Source organism: Nelusetta ayraudi, unplaced genomic scaffold (assembly GCF_046127955.1).
Source record: "Nelusetta ayraudi isolate G7.1 ecotype Tasmania unplaced genomic scaffold, CSIRO-AGI_Nayr_v1 ptg000057l, whole genome shotgun sequence".
NCBI classification, from domain to species: domain Eukaryota; kingdom Metazoa; phylum Chordata; class Actinopteri; order Tetraodontiformes; family Monacanthidae; genus Nelusetta; species Nelusetta ayraudi.
The window spans coordinates 2,689,969-2,705,613 of NW_027466107.1; the positions used below are offsets into that span (position 1 = coordinate 2,689,969).

Consider the following 15,645-nt stretch of genomic DNA (forward strand, 5'->3'; position numbering starts at 1 on the left):
TCGCATCTATCTCCCTCTGCGGCGCCGAGCTCAATGCCGGTGATTCACTGCTGCTACGTCCTCCACGCCAGAGACGTGACGAGGTGCGCTGATAACCCTGAGCCACCTTCCCTGCTTTAACGCTCCGAGAGGTTCTTGGTGGCATCGCACAAACAAATAAAAAGCCAGAGCTGGCGACTTACCATCCCGATGATGTGCAGCTTTAAAAAAAATGAAAAAAAATAAAAAAATAAAAAAGGGCTAAAAATACTCGACGTCAGTTGCCAAAGTTAAATCCTCGGAGCCGGTTTTTGATGCCGGTGTGAGAAAAATAACATCCAAAAAAATAAAGAGAAAACAATCTCTTCACGAAAGTGTTTGGTGCTCGCCTAGACGGAGACGAGAGGCACAAAGAAAAGTAGCTGCGTTATGGAAGCGAGTCGGAGGTCGGGGGACAGGGGTCGGAGGTCAGGGGTCGGAGGTCACTGCGGCCGTGGCGCTGTCCGTGCCGGCGACGACAGCTTGCGGGACGAGACCACCCGGTCCAGTGGCCTCTTCCCGCTGGCGGCCGACTTGACTCCGCCCTCGGCGGTGGAAGACTTGGACTTGGCGACGGCCAGCAGGCTGCGGCCCAGAGAGCCGGCCGGCCTGGACGTCGCCTTCACCTCCGGCTTTGTCTCGTCCACCGACGTGGACGTGGACGTGGACGGTGGGGGGGAGGAGCCGTTTCCCGCCTTCCCCTTTTCGCCGCCGCCCGCCGCCGGCGCCTCCCTGGCTCCGTTCTGCTTGCTGGTCCTCTCCGAGCTCTTCTTGGCCAGCAGGCTGCTCTTGCCCAGGTCGGCCGAGCGCCGGCTCTCCCGCTGGCGCAGGGCGTTCTTGAAGAAGGACAGGCCCTTCTCCTCGGGCTTGCTGCCCCTGGTGGCCACGCTGGGCGAGCGCAGGCTGGTGACGGACGAGCTGCTGCTGGAGCTCCTGATGAGGCGGCGAGCGCCGCTCTCGCTGCTGCCCTTGGGGGCGGGCGAGCGGGTGAGCGGGCTGCCTCGGAGGGCGCTGCCCGCCGCCAGGTTGGAGTGCATGGAGTCCCTGCTGCAGCTCCTCTCCACCAGCCTCCTGCGGCTGCCGCCGGAGCCTTTGTCGATGGCGGTGGCGGCGGCGGCGGCGGCGCTCTTGTTGGCGGGGGGCGAGGGCGAAGCCGACGACAGCGGCGTGGAGCAGCCGCACGAGCGCTGCAGCGGCGTCGCTTCTGGGGGCGGCTCCTTCTTCTTGGCGGGGGTCCCGCTGGGCGTCGCGGAGCTCTTCTTGGCGCCCGCGCTCTTCTCCTTGGCGCCGCTCGCCTTCTTGCCTTTGCCCGGCGTCTCGGGGGTCTTGAGGGTGGAGCACAGCCGCTTCTTGGAGGTCTTCTCCTGCTCCGCCTTGCCGCAGCTCTTGGCCGAGGCCGCGCTCTCCAGCTTGGAGGCGAAGCCGCCGACGCTGCTCTTGCGCTTCGGCTCCTTGGTGGGCGTGGCTTGAGCCGAGACGATGTTCTGGTCCACGGCCGTGATCTGGTTGTTGTTTTCCGTCGAGTCGCTCTTGCCGCCCTTCCTGTCCACCGGCGTGGGGGCGCGGCAGTACACCATGTCCAGGAAGCGCTTGCCGCCGTCCTGCTCGCTCGCGTTGCTCTCCATGGAGGACAGCGGCGAGCGGCTGCCGAAGTAGCGCTCGTGCCGGCTGTAGCTGCCGAAGCAGGAGGTGGAGACCTTGTCGTCGCCCGCCTCCCCGATCCTCTCCAGCGGAGGGGAGCAGCGGGAGTCCAGGGAGAGCCGCGAGGGGGAGTTGGATCTCATGTGCAGCTTGGCCGAGAGGGACCAGGAGGGCTTGACGCCGCTGTCGCTCAGGGCCAGGGGGCTCGCCACCGAGGAGCGTGAGGACTGGCTCTGGCGCTGGATGCTCCTCACGAAGGGCCGCACGGAGAATCCTCCTGAAGAAAAAAAACAGGAAGCACGTGGAGAGGAAGTCAAGAGCTGCCATCCACCTTTTACATTTTATTTATAAACCGCTTTTCAAAGTCCTCAAAGACATTTTACAAAAAAGTAAAGGTTAAAACACATCAGAATAAAGTTTGCAGTTGATATACCAACATATAAATCAAGAACGTGGTGTAAAATAAGAGAAAACAGAAAGGTGAGAATCAATCAAACAGTAATAAAGCATTAAAAGCAGTATGGAAAAGGTGTGTTTTGAGTAGTGATGGCAGGTCAGTGCAGACACAGATTGAAGTTGTGAGTGAGTTCCAGAGGGCGGAGGCAGCAGGAGTCACCTGAATACTGACTGCAGAGGATTAAAAAGCTTGTGTTAAAAAAATGAACGTGTTGTTCTCATGATAGTTGTGCCGCATGTGAGACAGGGGAGAGGCTAAGTAACTAGTGACACCCAGTGGTGAAAGAAAGAATTGTTTTTTTTAAGGCAGGACAAAAATTTGAAAGACCTGAAAAATCTGTTTTTTTTAAGAACATGCCTTGTGCCAGAAAGACGCCTTTAAATAAAATGTATGATTATTGTTATAAAAATGTGCGACGGTACCGTCGTCTTCATTGCGCTCAGGTGGGAACTCCACAGACTCGGCCAGCGACGCCAGCGAGGTTCGTCTGGACGAGGCTCCGGAGGCCAAGCTGGCAGGCCGACTGCCAGGCAGCCGGTTGATCCAGTGATCGCACAGGGACGAACTGGTAGAACCTGCAGGAAGGAAGACAATAAGTAATTAAGCAAGGAAGCAATCGTCCATCTCCTGCAATGCTGCAACACTTTTGCTAAAGGCAAGATCCCAACCTGCCACGGAGCTGTTGGCCGACCAGGAGGGGATGGCCGTCCTCCGCTGGTAGAAGAGGATGTAGGCCGTCTGCTGGCACACGTCCTCGTCAGCCACGGGCGACACCTCGCTGTCGTCGAAGCAGTACCACTGGCCGTCGATGGAGTTCTTACAGTAGGCTGAGCAGAAGAGGCAAAGAATGCAGTGGCTTTCATATGATAAGAAACACACAAGCCGCATTTCCATTTGCATACCATTGTCGAAATTTTTAGAAAGTTAGTGACCGTGTGATCTGAGCCTTTATCTCAGTGAGTCTGACCACCAAACTCCATTCACTCCAACATGACCCACAGCCAGTGGTGCTTACCGGTGTAGTGGCCTCCGTGCATGTTGCCGTGGTGGTTGCACACGGCGTACAGGTCGTACAAGAAGTCATCCGGGTTCCTGCCCAGGCCGTAGGGCCGTCTCCACGGCGACCAGTGGGAGGGCAAGCTCCAGCTGCTCTGGCTCCTCTTGACCACGTGAGGCGCCATGTCCATGCCCATCAGCGGGAAGCGCACCATGTTCTGCATCTTCACCCTGCGGTCGCCCTCCTGAGGACAGGCAGGCCAGCGTTTGGGAAGGAAAACACATTCCACTGTACGCTGTATGAATACGAGACTGTCAAAGTGTCTGCGGATTCATGTTTGCCCTTTGTGATGTCACAGACACCTCTACAGAGATATTCAAAACATCCACAGTTAAAAGAAAAAAAACCCTCTAGGTTTCTGCTAAGGGCTGCAGACAGGAGGTTGACTGAGCCGTTTTCTGAGGTTTCTCCGCCAATACCATGAGATCTGAAATAAGTAACTTGTAAGAAATCGCTAAATTACAAAAGTATCTGTAACTCAGTGGTTATGACAAGCGCAGACAGGATTGTGTGAAGGTGAGATACCTGTCTGAACCTCTTGAGGTGCAGTATGAGCACATCTGGCAGCGTCCACAGGCTGAGCTTAATGCGGCCCTGCTGGAGCTGCTTGCAGTGGGGGCAGCGCCAGGCATCGTCTGGGGCCAGCTGGAACACACACACACACACACACACACACACACACACACACACACACACACACACACACACACACACACACACACACAGAAAGAGAGCACCAATCAGGAACAACCCCCTCCAACCACAGTGGGTATAAAACAGCCCTGGAAGTTCTTTCCTCTCCCTTCTCGCTCTCGTACGCCAGCGGAGAATCACACGCACTTCAAACCACAATGCATGCGTGGGGACTGTTCTCAAGAGCGTTCCAAACATAGCACGAGGAGTCAAATAACGCAGTAAAACCCTCAGACAGCGCGAGGCCTTTCGGAGCCTCGGCAGTAGCAGAGGAGTAAATCAACGGCGAAGACGAAACGGGGACGTTGTAATTAAAATAAACTCAACGCCGACGGCGTGCCCGAAGAAAATCCAGGATTTAATTGCTCCGAGTCGAAACCACTGACGCGGCAGTATGCAAGTGTGTGTGCGGTTCAGTCCGTGTGCGCGGCGGCGACTGCTGTGATACCTGCTCCTCCTTGGTGTAGAGCTGGAAGCACTGGGCGAGCGTGCAGGCCTGCGGCTGATGGTGCTGCTCCCGGTGCAGGTACACGCTCTCGGCGTCAGGGATGTACTCCTCCTCGGTGTGTCCGAACAGACTGCAGGGGGCGACAGAGGGGCAGAAACAGAGGCCAGTTCATGGGACAGCGAAGACGTTATCTGATCAGACTTGACACAAACTGGCTTCTGTCAATGAAATCTATTTCCAGGACTTGAGCTTGCAGAGTTGATCGGGTTGACAAATGATGATTGATTCAAATTTGATCCCATGCGCCAGAAGATTGGGCGGCTTTAAATAAATGATGAATAGCAGAGAAAACAGGGAAGGGCACCGCAATAGAGAGTCTCAAAATATATTCTGCTGAAAAAAAGCCCCCTTTTGTTTTGGCTAAAATAAACTGCTTAAGTCGAATGAAGTGTGTTTTCTTCAGAAACGCTGCACAATGAGAGTGCCATCATCAATTTCCCTTTCGCCGCTCCTACTTTAAACTGCCGCACCGACACGGATACGAGCGCAGCAGTTTTTCCCCAACGCTGTGTTTAATCCGATACTTGACATAAACCAGACGCTGAGATCACTCTGGCATGAGAGCAAAACACAAGAAAAATGAATCGGCTTCCTTTCTTTTTTTTTCCGCACAGCGCAAACGTAAATCAAAACACACGCCCATATCAAACAGGAATCCTTTCACTCACTAGTCCTTGGTCTCTTTGTCCCACTCCACCACGATCTTGACATGAGGAGGCCCTCCTTGTCCGCAGGACTTGTACGCTCTGCGGCAGGGGAAAAACAAACAACGCAAAAATACAGACGCTTAAACGGCTGTCATTTATAAATAGCTGCTCATTCTTCTCAAGCTCCTCATTCACGGAAACCTTTTGTGAGGGAAATCACTGCGCACAACTACATCAGCAAGCATTTACTTGCTGTTGGAGGTCAGCGTGAACAGGAGAGCTCCTCCAGAGAAAAATGAAATGTGAAGAATGAATGTCCAAAAGGTTTCAGATTATGTTTTTTTCTTTTTATCCATGTTTTCTTGCAACGATCTGTGTCTGCAAACGCTCCACTACAATCATCTGGAAACTGGATTTTGAAATAATAACATTAATAATAAAAAGCTGTTAAAATGGGAATACTGTTGGAGGAAAAGAAATAACTGATTTTTGATTTTTTTTTCCTCCGTTTGCAGCACTTGTGTCGTGACTTGTTTTACTGTTGGGAACTCGAGAGATTAACGAGCCAAACGTGCTAAACTGGTGGGTTCACCACGCAGCCGTTGTCGTGTCCAGACTTGCAACAGCTGCAGGACTCTGAGAGGAACACGGCTGGCTTGGCCAGAGTGTCACCGCAAGATTAAAGAACAAGGAGTTTGCAATCTGGAGATTAAGTCAGAGTCCCAAGAACAGACCTGTCTTCACCTCGCTGCACTCATGCACGCTTTGCTTTCGGCTTAACTCGCATTCACCGTTTCCCTGCAAATTAGTCTTAACGGCTCTTAATGCAGCTTTTACTTAGCTGCAAAAAGAAAAAAAACACACTGGACTGTTATGACTGGGCCGTAACACTGTTCTGAAAGTCTGACCTGTCAACAGTCGGGTGACACAGTGGTCTCTCATCTTGAGGAAGGAGGTAGGTGATGCCAACCACACCCACCACCCGAAGACTGAAAGGTCCAACCTGAAAAAGACAAAAAAAAATACAATCAAAACATACATGTGATGTAACATTTGGTTAACCGGTGTTTAAAAAAACTATTTGTGTCTCTGTCCTGTCAGCCAACTCAGCAGAAATAATATATGCTGCTGCTTGCTCTGCTTTTCACATTGTGATATCACAAAGGGAACCTAACGAGGTGTCGGTTTGATCTTTGCCAACCACCAAGCAGTTGCTCGCTTTTGTCCACTTCTAAACGTGTCAATTAAGCATTTTTTTGTGTGAGCCTGTAAGCAGGGGGTTAAACATGTTGTTTTCCAGAGATCTAAAGAGTTTTTTTTTCATGAATTCATCACTCAACAAGAGTCTAGAATAAAAAAAACAAAATTTAAACTGGGTTTATTGCGGAACCTTAGCTGTGGGGAGATGGAAAGATATGAAAAAAGAAAAGAATCCTGCTGCTTCACCCTCCTGTACCTGAATGTAGACCCCAGGCCTCAGGAGATGCCGCATTTTCTCCAGAATCTCTTTCTGTAGAGCATCCCAGGTCACAGTGCGCTCCATGTACAGCACAAAAGGGAGTCCGAACCTAAAAAATAGGAATAGTCATTTCTGCAAACACCAAAAACTGTTCAAGTTGGAAATTTTTGAATTTATATTTTAGTTATACCTCTTTCCTTGATGGCCACTACACGCTCTGTTACACACCAGAAGGATAATTTTTTCAGGTCCCAGGTTTTTATTTGGCGATGCAGTTAAGGGAGTCATGGCCCCCTGCATAAAAGACGGCGTCCTGCTGATCTCCGGCCCGTACTTCAAGTGGTTGTGATTCAGGTTCGCCAGAAGACTCCCTGTCAACCAGATACGGTAGTTAATTAAGAAACGACTCATGATAAGAAAACAGAGATTTGGAGGGGAAAAAAAGAGGTGCACCTCTTTTTGTGCGTAGATTTTCCAGTTTGAAGGTCTCCGGTGTCTCGAAGGCAAATATGGAGTCGCTCTCCTGGATGATGTTGAGATCATCATCGTCGTCGCAGAACGAGCGGTGGAAGCCATCGTAGTACATTTCAGTCAAAACAAACTGGAAGAGGGAAGAAAAAAAAACATTTCATTTAGTTTTATACAACATTATTGTCCTGAAGTTCCATTGCAACATTCCTCCTCATGCAACAACTCTGGCCCTCATCAATATTTAGTGTGACACATTTTCAGCTCCAGTCAGCAGCACTGAGCAGTTGCTGCAGCGCAACTTAAGTGTGTTGAAACATGTCTCATTGTGTGACTGCTTATCCGGGGGGGGGGGAATGGGTTACACGCTGCTCCTCCAGGGTAGAACGGTGTCCTACAGTAACACTGAGCTGCAGTGACGCAGCCCCACAGTGTGTCAGACGCTGAGTCGCTGAGAGACGGGAATAGCACCTGGTCCATGGGGATCTTGGTCTCGCGTGAGACGGCATCTCTGAGGCGATAGACGGTGCTGTTGAGGGGGACGGCCACCCCGATCCTCATGCAGTGGGAGTACTTCCCCTGGTAGACCACCGTCACATACAGGGGTCTGAGGGAGAGAAAAAAAAAAACAGTTTCAGCTTCTGCAGAAAAGAAGAAAAAAAAAAAAAAAACGCCTGCAGCTGCTTCAGTGCAACGTTGACTGCAGAGACCCCCAAAACAAAAGGGCCACTGTTTTGTTTTGAATCTGGGAGCCGTGCACGCTCCTCCCACACCTGTTTGCCGCCCACGCGAAATCCTACCGAACCAGGCCACATTCCTGCTCCTCGAGAACTGATCCTTGCTTCAGATTCCCAGGAACTGCACCGCCTCGCACACTTTTCACGCCAAACAACAAAACGTTTGCATCAACACGCACAGTTGTGCAGCCGCAATTGCTGTACGGTGGCGACCAGTTCCGTACGTGTCAATCGATGGCGGTGTAGCGAGGCGTGGGAGAAACGCACCGTGTGTGTGGCAGCGGGATTGGCAGCGAGATGCACAGGAAGGGATCGAAGGTGTTGCTCTGCTTTTGGCAATGTGGGCAGGTGAGAGAGGACCTGGCAGGACAAAGATCACATCATTAGAACACAAACAGAACATTTGGCAAAACTGAGGGAGGGAGAAAATCTATTGGAGAACTTAGTTTACCTGTACTGAGCCTGGAAGAGTTCCTGTACAAACGAGCCGGCAGAGAGCGGAGGAGACGGGCCTTCAAGGCTCTGGTCATCTTCTTCAATAGGTGGCTGAACACATACAGTTTGCAAGTCAGATTTGGATGTCTAAATTATTAATAATGCCAGGTTATTGGGTTACAGGCTGTATTTTTTTGTGACATTGCAAAAACAGCAGAAAAGCAGAACAAGCAAAAGTAGAAAATTATGGATTTTCTTTCTGGAAGCAAACGTTCTGAGGAGTTTGTTGACAGACTAGAAACACAGATTACGGTTAGAAAACATAAGCAAAGTTATTTTTGCATCACATGGAACCATTTAGTCAACTATGGCCATTTAAAATTAAACGAACACTGGGTTTAGAGAATGTTCCAACTACTCAAATACAAAGTTTGCATTGCTGCTACAAACCTTCCAGCTTTAGTGTACAATTAGGATCTTACAGCGATAGAGTAAAATACTTTTGGCACTGCAGATTGTCTGGCAGCCAATCCCGATCATCTATCAAACACCAATAAAGACCTGCGTCGTGCATCTGACACTAATAACAGGACCGTCTTCCTCTCAGGCTGTGCAAACCCTCACACTTGTGACAACACGTTTGGCCTCTTTTGTTTTCGAGTATCTTGGCCTCACACAGGTGCAGCAGCCTGACCTCGCACTGACACAACTGCAGCCGGGCAAGTGTTACGACTCCACAGAACCATCCAGCCATCTCAGCGGCTCACCTTGATGGCGGGCCGGCTGTTGGTGTGGAGGTCCTCGTGAACTCTGTCAAGCAGCCACAGCAGAAACTCCTGTGCGTCGTGCTGAGCGTTGCCTTTAAACTGGGTGGCGTTTTTGGACACGGCGTTCTGCAAGACAAAGTGCAACAACACTGATTGCGGAGCCCGGTGGAGGTCAAGGCATGGCTTCCCATTAAGGTTCATTAGCTGCACATCCTCATCGGCATTTCTGTTGGGAGTGTTGCTCCTTTTTGCAGACGTCTGCATAAAGAAAGATGACCAAGGCAAGAGCAAGAGTGGGATGCATGCAGACAGTGGCTTTACCTTAAACTCCCTGCTATGCTGTGGCGTGTACTCAAACGTCCAGAGAGCCCGCACCAGCCCGGACAGCTGCTCCGTCACCTCTCCTTTCGCAAGCGAGCCCTTCTTCTGCAGGTGTATGCCGTTCGTCCTGGGCCTGTCCTCCTCCAGCTCCGAATCCTTGTAGTGCTCCAGAACCAGGTACTCGGCGAAGAGTTCGGTGTTGCTCAGACACTGCAGGATGGCGTTCATGAAGCACGTGTTGCCGTGGTTCTTGAGACCCGACACCCCGGGGACCCTCTCCCCACACAGGAAGCCCCCTAGGTCGCCATCGTCCATGGGGACGTCCTTGCTCCCGGACTTGTAGGTGGAGAAGCCTCCGTCATCCTTGTCGTCCTCGGTCTGCACCTCCGATCCGAAGTGAGACAGGGCTGTCAGCGTCCGCAGGACCCTGCTCATGAAGCTGCCCACCGAGCGCACCGAGCCTCGGCGGAACAGCTTCTTGCCGAAGCTTGACTTCTTGTCTTTGGCCGCGGCTTTGCACGACATGATTGCTGCTGCTGCTGCTGCTGCTGCTGCTGCTCACCCTTCACTCCTTTTCACAGTCCCACAACTTGGGCAGAGATGCCGCGAAGGGTGCCCTCACTGCGCGCTGGCAGCGGCTCCTGCATGTGTATGCAGACAGCGACAGCGCCGGGCTGCTAACAAGTCTGTGAGGTCGCAAACCTCGGCGAATAGCTCCATCCTTTACTAGGGTGTTCGTTTTACTCACCCACTCCGCCACCAAAAACACACAGTTGCACTTCGAGGCGCTTGTCAACAACGTTAGGCAAACCGCTCGCAACCTTGCCCCAAACACTGGCAGGGACCGGTTGCGTAACCAGTTACGACTCCTAACATAAACATTGCTCGGGTTAGTTGGCGTGGACTTGCAGCAGGCTCCGGGGTTACCTTGGCGTTACGGTGAACCTCCCCGCTGCGGTGAAACAACATCGGTTACGCCGGAGAGCGACTACGGGGAGTGTTAGCTACATTAGCTCCACTGGCGCTAGCTGCTACCACAACAACAACAACAACAGTAAGCCCAGCAGCAGGACCAGGCAGCTCGGTGCTGGTCGGCGGTCTGTCCGCGTCCCAAAGAAAACGGTATTCCGCCATGTCGTGCAAGTTCAGGTCACCCCAGGAAAGAATGCGTCCAAAATGCGGTTGACCTATCATTTGTCATCTCTGGAAGCGAGTGAATCTATCACACAGGAGGATCGTTTTACTTCTTCTTCCTCGCCGTCTTTCAGTTTTTTGTTCGCGTTGGCATTTGCGATGCTGGTTCAGAAGGACGTTGTCGCCTCCTTCTGGTCCGGAGTCAGAGTAGCAGCCAGTTCTAAACCAGTCTTCTGTTTCTGTTAGATTCTAATTATCAGGGCTTTTTTTTATACATAGATTTTTATTTTTATTTTTTGGTGAAATTTAACACACAAATGCCTATATTCTGACAAGATACTGGTGCGTGTAAATACAAGAAAGAAGCATAAGTACTTGCTCAATTGTACATGTTGTGGCCTTGCAATAACTTGACCTTTTGTATCCAAAAACACAGTGAGTTTCAATAATGTTAAACCAGCTTCCCATAAAGCATTGACTAGATGACTGGAAGCATATTTGTTATGTCTTGTTTTTATATTTATAAATGAACCAGAACGTGTTTACAAAACACAGCCAATGCCTTTTTAATATTTCCTGTCATTTTACATATGGTTGTAAAAAAGAACTGGTTTCAAGGAACTCTAGGAAGAATAATATGTCAGACTTTAAAAATATATTTAAGAAAGTTAAACACAATAGTAAGGACGACAGTTCATTATCCTGCCTGAGGGAGGCACAATGAGCAAGGGATTTAAAGAAGTGTGTCTTCAGAGAAAAATAATACAGTAATTAATTGGGTGTAATTAAATTAGCTGAACTGAAGTGAAAACGCTTGCAAATTGACGTCCAGTCAAAATTGACGTCAGTGTAAAACAGGCAAGAGATAAAGACTCTACATTCTTGCACAACGTGTTTCCATGATGCAGAGACACTTATCACACTTATCACCAATGAATGTCGGCAGTTTTCTGAATGCTGTAAGGAAAAAAGGCCATAAGGACTGTTGCAATTGAGATGCATTTCCCTTCCAAAGCATTATTACAACTGCGGGTGGGTGGTTGTTGTAGTAAAACACCTGTGAGACAGAAGCGCACATCTGTGCTTTCCAGCCGGGGGGATCAGAGTGCAGAGGAACACATTATATCAATACGTCAAGCGGCTAAATCAGACGTTTTGTTGTGACGAGTCAGGTCCCTCATGCCACCATATCTCATATTTTGCTGCCACAGAGCCTCGGCGTGATTGAAAGTGTTTTTTTTTGTTTGTTTTTTTACTTTCGCTTTGATAACTAGAGACTGTGATTTTAAATGATCTGGTTACTAGCTGTTTGATTTCGTTTATACAGAGTATAAGGGCCTCCAAAACCACTCATAAATACACTACCAGTCAAAGGTTTGGACACATCCTATGACTTGAATGTATTTTCTTTCATTCTCATGACTATTGACATTGCAGTTTCTCACTCAAGGCATCAAAACAACGTATAAACACACATGGAATTATGTAAGAAACAATAAAACATATATCTTGGTCATATATGTGATGTCTTTAGTGTCTATTTGCAGTGTAGAAAGTTGTAAAGATATATATATATATATATATATATATATATATATATATATATATATATATATATATATATATATATATATATATATATATATATATACATATATACACATATATATACATACATATATATATATATATGTATATATATATATGAATATATATGCATGCAAAAATTGCATGAGAAGGTGTGTCCAAATGTTTGGCTGGTAGTGTTTAATTTTCTCTGAGAAAAATCTTCTGTCTGTCTGAGCACGACTGTCCAGTCTGACTCTCTGTCGCTCCGAAAGTGAGTCAAAACTGTGCCGTGTTTGTAAAAGCTGTCAGCAGTTGTCGGAATCCAGTGTTTACAACCAGAACACTGTAAACATTCCTCTATCCTCAAAGACTTTGAGAGGCTGAAGTCTGAGAGTCCGTATTGACAGGCTCTCTGTTTGCAGGCGATTTGAAAAAATTGTTCTTTCTTTTTTTCCCCCCCTTTTTTGTTTTTTGTTCTTGTTTGTTTACACTCCTACCCCTTTCAAATAATTACCAAGTCTACTGCAAAACAATGCAACAAAAACAAGAACTGGGTTAACGGGAAACAGCAAAACAACACAGCCCCTCCTTTTTATCTCACAGAATAAAATGCCATGACTCATTAAGTTGCCGAGTGGAAGAAAAGGGAAGGTGAAAAGAACGCAGAGCATCTTCAGAACTCTCAGCATCGCGAATCAAGTGTCTGAGTGACCTTTGAGTGACTCAGACAATGGGAGCCGTGAGTGCAATTCGATGGTAATAAAGAGTGGTGACTACTGTGACACTGATTGCTGCTGCTGCTGCTGCTGCTGCTGCAGTCATGAGGGTTCAGTGCATCACAGACGTTACACTCGGATGTGTAGTAACGACTGTTACCTTGATTGTTCGAGGAAATGAAAAAAAAAAAAAACATCTGTGCATGTTTCAAGTTATCTGAATTTTTTCCTGTGACAGCTCGTCGCCCAGAATGAGGCTCTGTTCAGGGTTTGGTCCTTTTATTCTTTTATGCCAAAGCCATGACAACATTGTATACAGGCACTACATGAATAGCCACAGAGTGGGTGTGGGTGGTGATTTTTTTTATTGTATAAGTGTGCACTGATCGTGTCGACTTGTTTCAGGGAGATGTTTTTAAAAATAGAATTTGCTTTATTCATCCATTATTGTTTTTTCATTGTGTCCTGCACCTATAAAGACTGCATTTTCAATTCAACTGTACTCATACAACGGCAACAAAGGCCTATTCTCCATCACGGCTGGTGTGAGAAAGGTGTGAAATCAGGTGAAACGTCAGAAAAACAGAGATTAACATCAGGGTGGCCTTTCCCAGGCGCAATTTAAGAGAAAAATGTTTCCAGAATGACGCCGGGGAGGCCTGACTGACATGTAATTCAACGGACTCGCAGCTCTAAACCCGCACATATCGACTTGTTGTGCACTATTTGACTCCTTGCCACCAGAGGCAACTAAACCTTCCAGACTGCGCCTTCCAAAAGAAGAAGTTAATTTCTGTTTCCTCGTCTGTTTCCTCATCTACGGTCGTCTCTCAGCTTGCGCCTCGCCTGAACCGAGTCCTTCGCTCGCCGTTTGCCGCCGACACTCCAAGCAGTCGGGGGGCAGCCTGGGGAAAATCTCTAACGACGTGTCCATGGAAACAAGGCAGAGGGGGGGTCACATGTGTCTTATCACTCAACACATGTAAAGCCTTCTGTTCAATTTTCGCCAAGAGAAGATTTTTTTTCCCCCTGAGACAACGTCGAAGCCTATCAGCGTCAGGCGGGAGCGAGCCTGGTGTTTGTCCCTTCGTCAGTGAGTCGGGGAGCGTCTCTGATCAAATCAACAGGAGGTTGAAAGATGCTTCTTCAAACCTTCTGCTTCCCTGCCAGCCACAAGTGAACATTTCCTCTGTTCATGGATGAGGAAAACACAACTACAGGTTGGAAGCAACCATAAGGACCCAACTGAGAATGGATCATAACCATTTTTCAACACAGCAGAAGTAGGATTCCCTGTGAAGTCTCAAGCAGTTATTCCCATAATGTTTTTTGTGTTTTGGAGTCAAAAGAAGCGAGTAAATGAGAGACGGCCTGCATTATCACAACATGTCCAATTGATTTGATCTGATGCAGCGCGGGCCAATCAAACCCTCGGAAACGCCTCTTATGTAGATCACTGAAGGTAAACGGCGAGGAGGAAACATCCCAGCAGCGGCGATGCTGATAAGCCTGCTGATGAGGGGTTCTATTTGTGAGTCGTCAGTGATGATGGCGCTTGATGGCAGCCCCTCTTATAATTGCCAAGTGTGAAATAATTCCTGTGCTTATAGAGCGGCCACCTTTTCCTTCACCGCGTCAAAGCGTATAATTAACGTCGCTATGGCTATTTAAAGATTTTATTTTTTTTTTGCTGCGCATGCCCCTCTGCCCACAGGCGGGCAAGACGTCTGCTCGCCACTTGTGCTCCACCTGATTTGCATGTGTTGCAAATATGACAAGTATAGGCGTGCCTAAACATGGAAGAGGGCAGCGAGCAGCCTGTCAAAGTGGGTGGCAGGGATCGCAGAGAGTTCAAACGTCAGGAGGGAAACTGTACTTGCCTCCATAATGAGGACTTTGATCCTGTCACATGCATGCTTCTGCAAATTACAATTTAAAGACCCAGTGTGGAGCATTTACAGAGGCGTGGAATGGAATAAAAAAAAATGCAAGTACATGCTTTTCAATCGATAAAGTCACTTAAAAAAGGAAAAAAAAACCTGATTATTTCTGAATAATCAGCTTTTGTGATTTATTGACAAGCTTCGTCTTTTTCCGTCTCACTGTATTCCGTTTTAAAATAAATGGCAAATCAGGTTTTGCCAGGATTTATGACGGCTGTCAAGTCCACAAGTGAAAAAACATTCTGGATATGGTTCCTAGAGTATAAATGTATAATGGCGTGTGTTATTAGAGGTGGCTGGGCTTTTTCCTCTCTATTCCTGCCTCCCTGCTGTACAGGATGGGATGTGGTGGTCACATCATTAGTCCCTCCAAGGTGCGTTTAGATGCAATCCAATTAAAGCTGTTGATGAGCTCATTAGTCACAACAAAGTAAAGGTGGGATGAATCCCGCTTTGATTGGCAGCCCAACCTCCGCCCCGCAGGTTGAGAGGGAGAAAAACGTCTCGGCGCATCCCTCAGCAACAGTCAAATGATGCCTTCAGGTGCACGCCGTAAATGTGCACCTTTCATCTTGTTACGCAATTGCCCGGGGCGCGGAAGCGCCTGAACCCCCGAATGGTGCTACTGTTACAGGGTAGCTTGTCTGTTTAGTGGATGACCCATACAGCCAATATTCAATTTTAGGAAGAACACATTTCCTATATGTTTTCATGTTTGGCTTTAATTTAGAAGTTGGGAGTTGTTGTTGTTGCTTTTTTTTTTGTTGTTTTTTTAATGCATTTCTCAGTGTTTTCCATATACTTAACGGCGTCATTTTTGCGTTAAAATTTTTTTTGTCTTCTCTACAGATCCAAGTTCAGTCTTCTTTAGGAATCCTTCGTTTCCCCCTCCATTCACATTTGCCACTTGTTACTCGTTACTATACGAGTTGCGTCGTATGCTCGTCGATTCCCAAACGGGCAGGGCATCCGGATTCCCGACAGCGAACAGGGTCAGTGAAGAGGCGCGGCGCTTCCTTTGGCCATATTTGGGTCAGCATCGGCGGTGCGCGCGCCCAGAAGAGCATTTCCCAGG

General features: G+C 48.5%; 1 protein-coding gene across 1 annotated transcript; it reads right to left on the minus strand.

Annotated features, from left to right (window-relative positions):
• Positions 1-209: 209 nt before the first annotated feature.
• Positions 210-10,483, minus strand: usp31 (ubiquitin specific peptidase 31). Its single transcript, XM_076038481.1, has 16 exons — positions 9,209-10,483; positions 8,888-9,013; positions 8,137-8,231; positions 7,953-8,045; positions 7,420-7,555; positions 6,934-7,081; positions 6,671-6,851; positions 6,478-6,589; positions 5,930-6,024; positions 5,043-5,120; positions 4,315-4,444; positions 3,699-3,818; positions 3,132-3,357; positions 2,785-2,943; positions 2,539-2,691; positions 210-1,936 (listed from the first exon to the last, which is right to left on the minus strand). Exons 1-16 carry the CDS (start codon positions 9,731-9,733, stop codon positions 462-464), a joined length of 3,852 nt encoding a protein of 1,283 aa, XP_075894596.1. The 5' UTR covers positions 9,734-10,483; the 3' UTR covers positions 210-461.
• Positions 10,484-15,645: the final 5,162 nt, after the last annotated feature.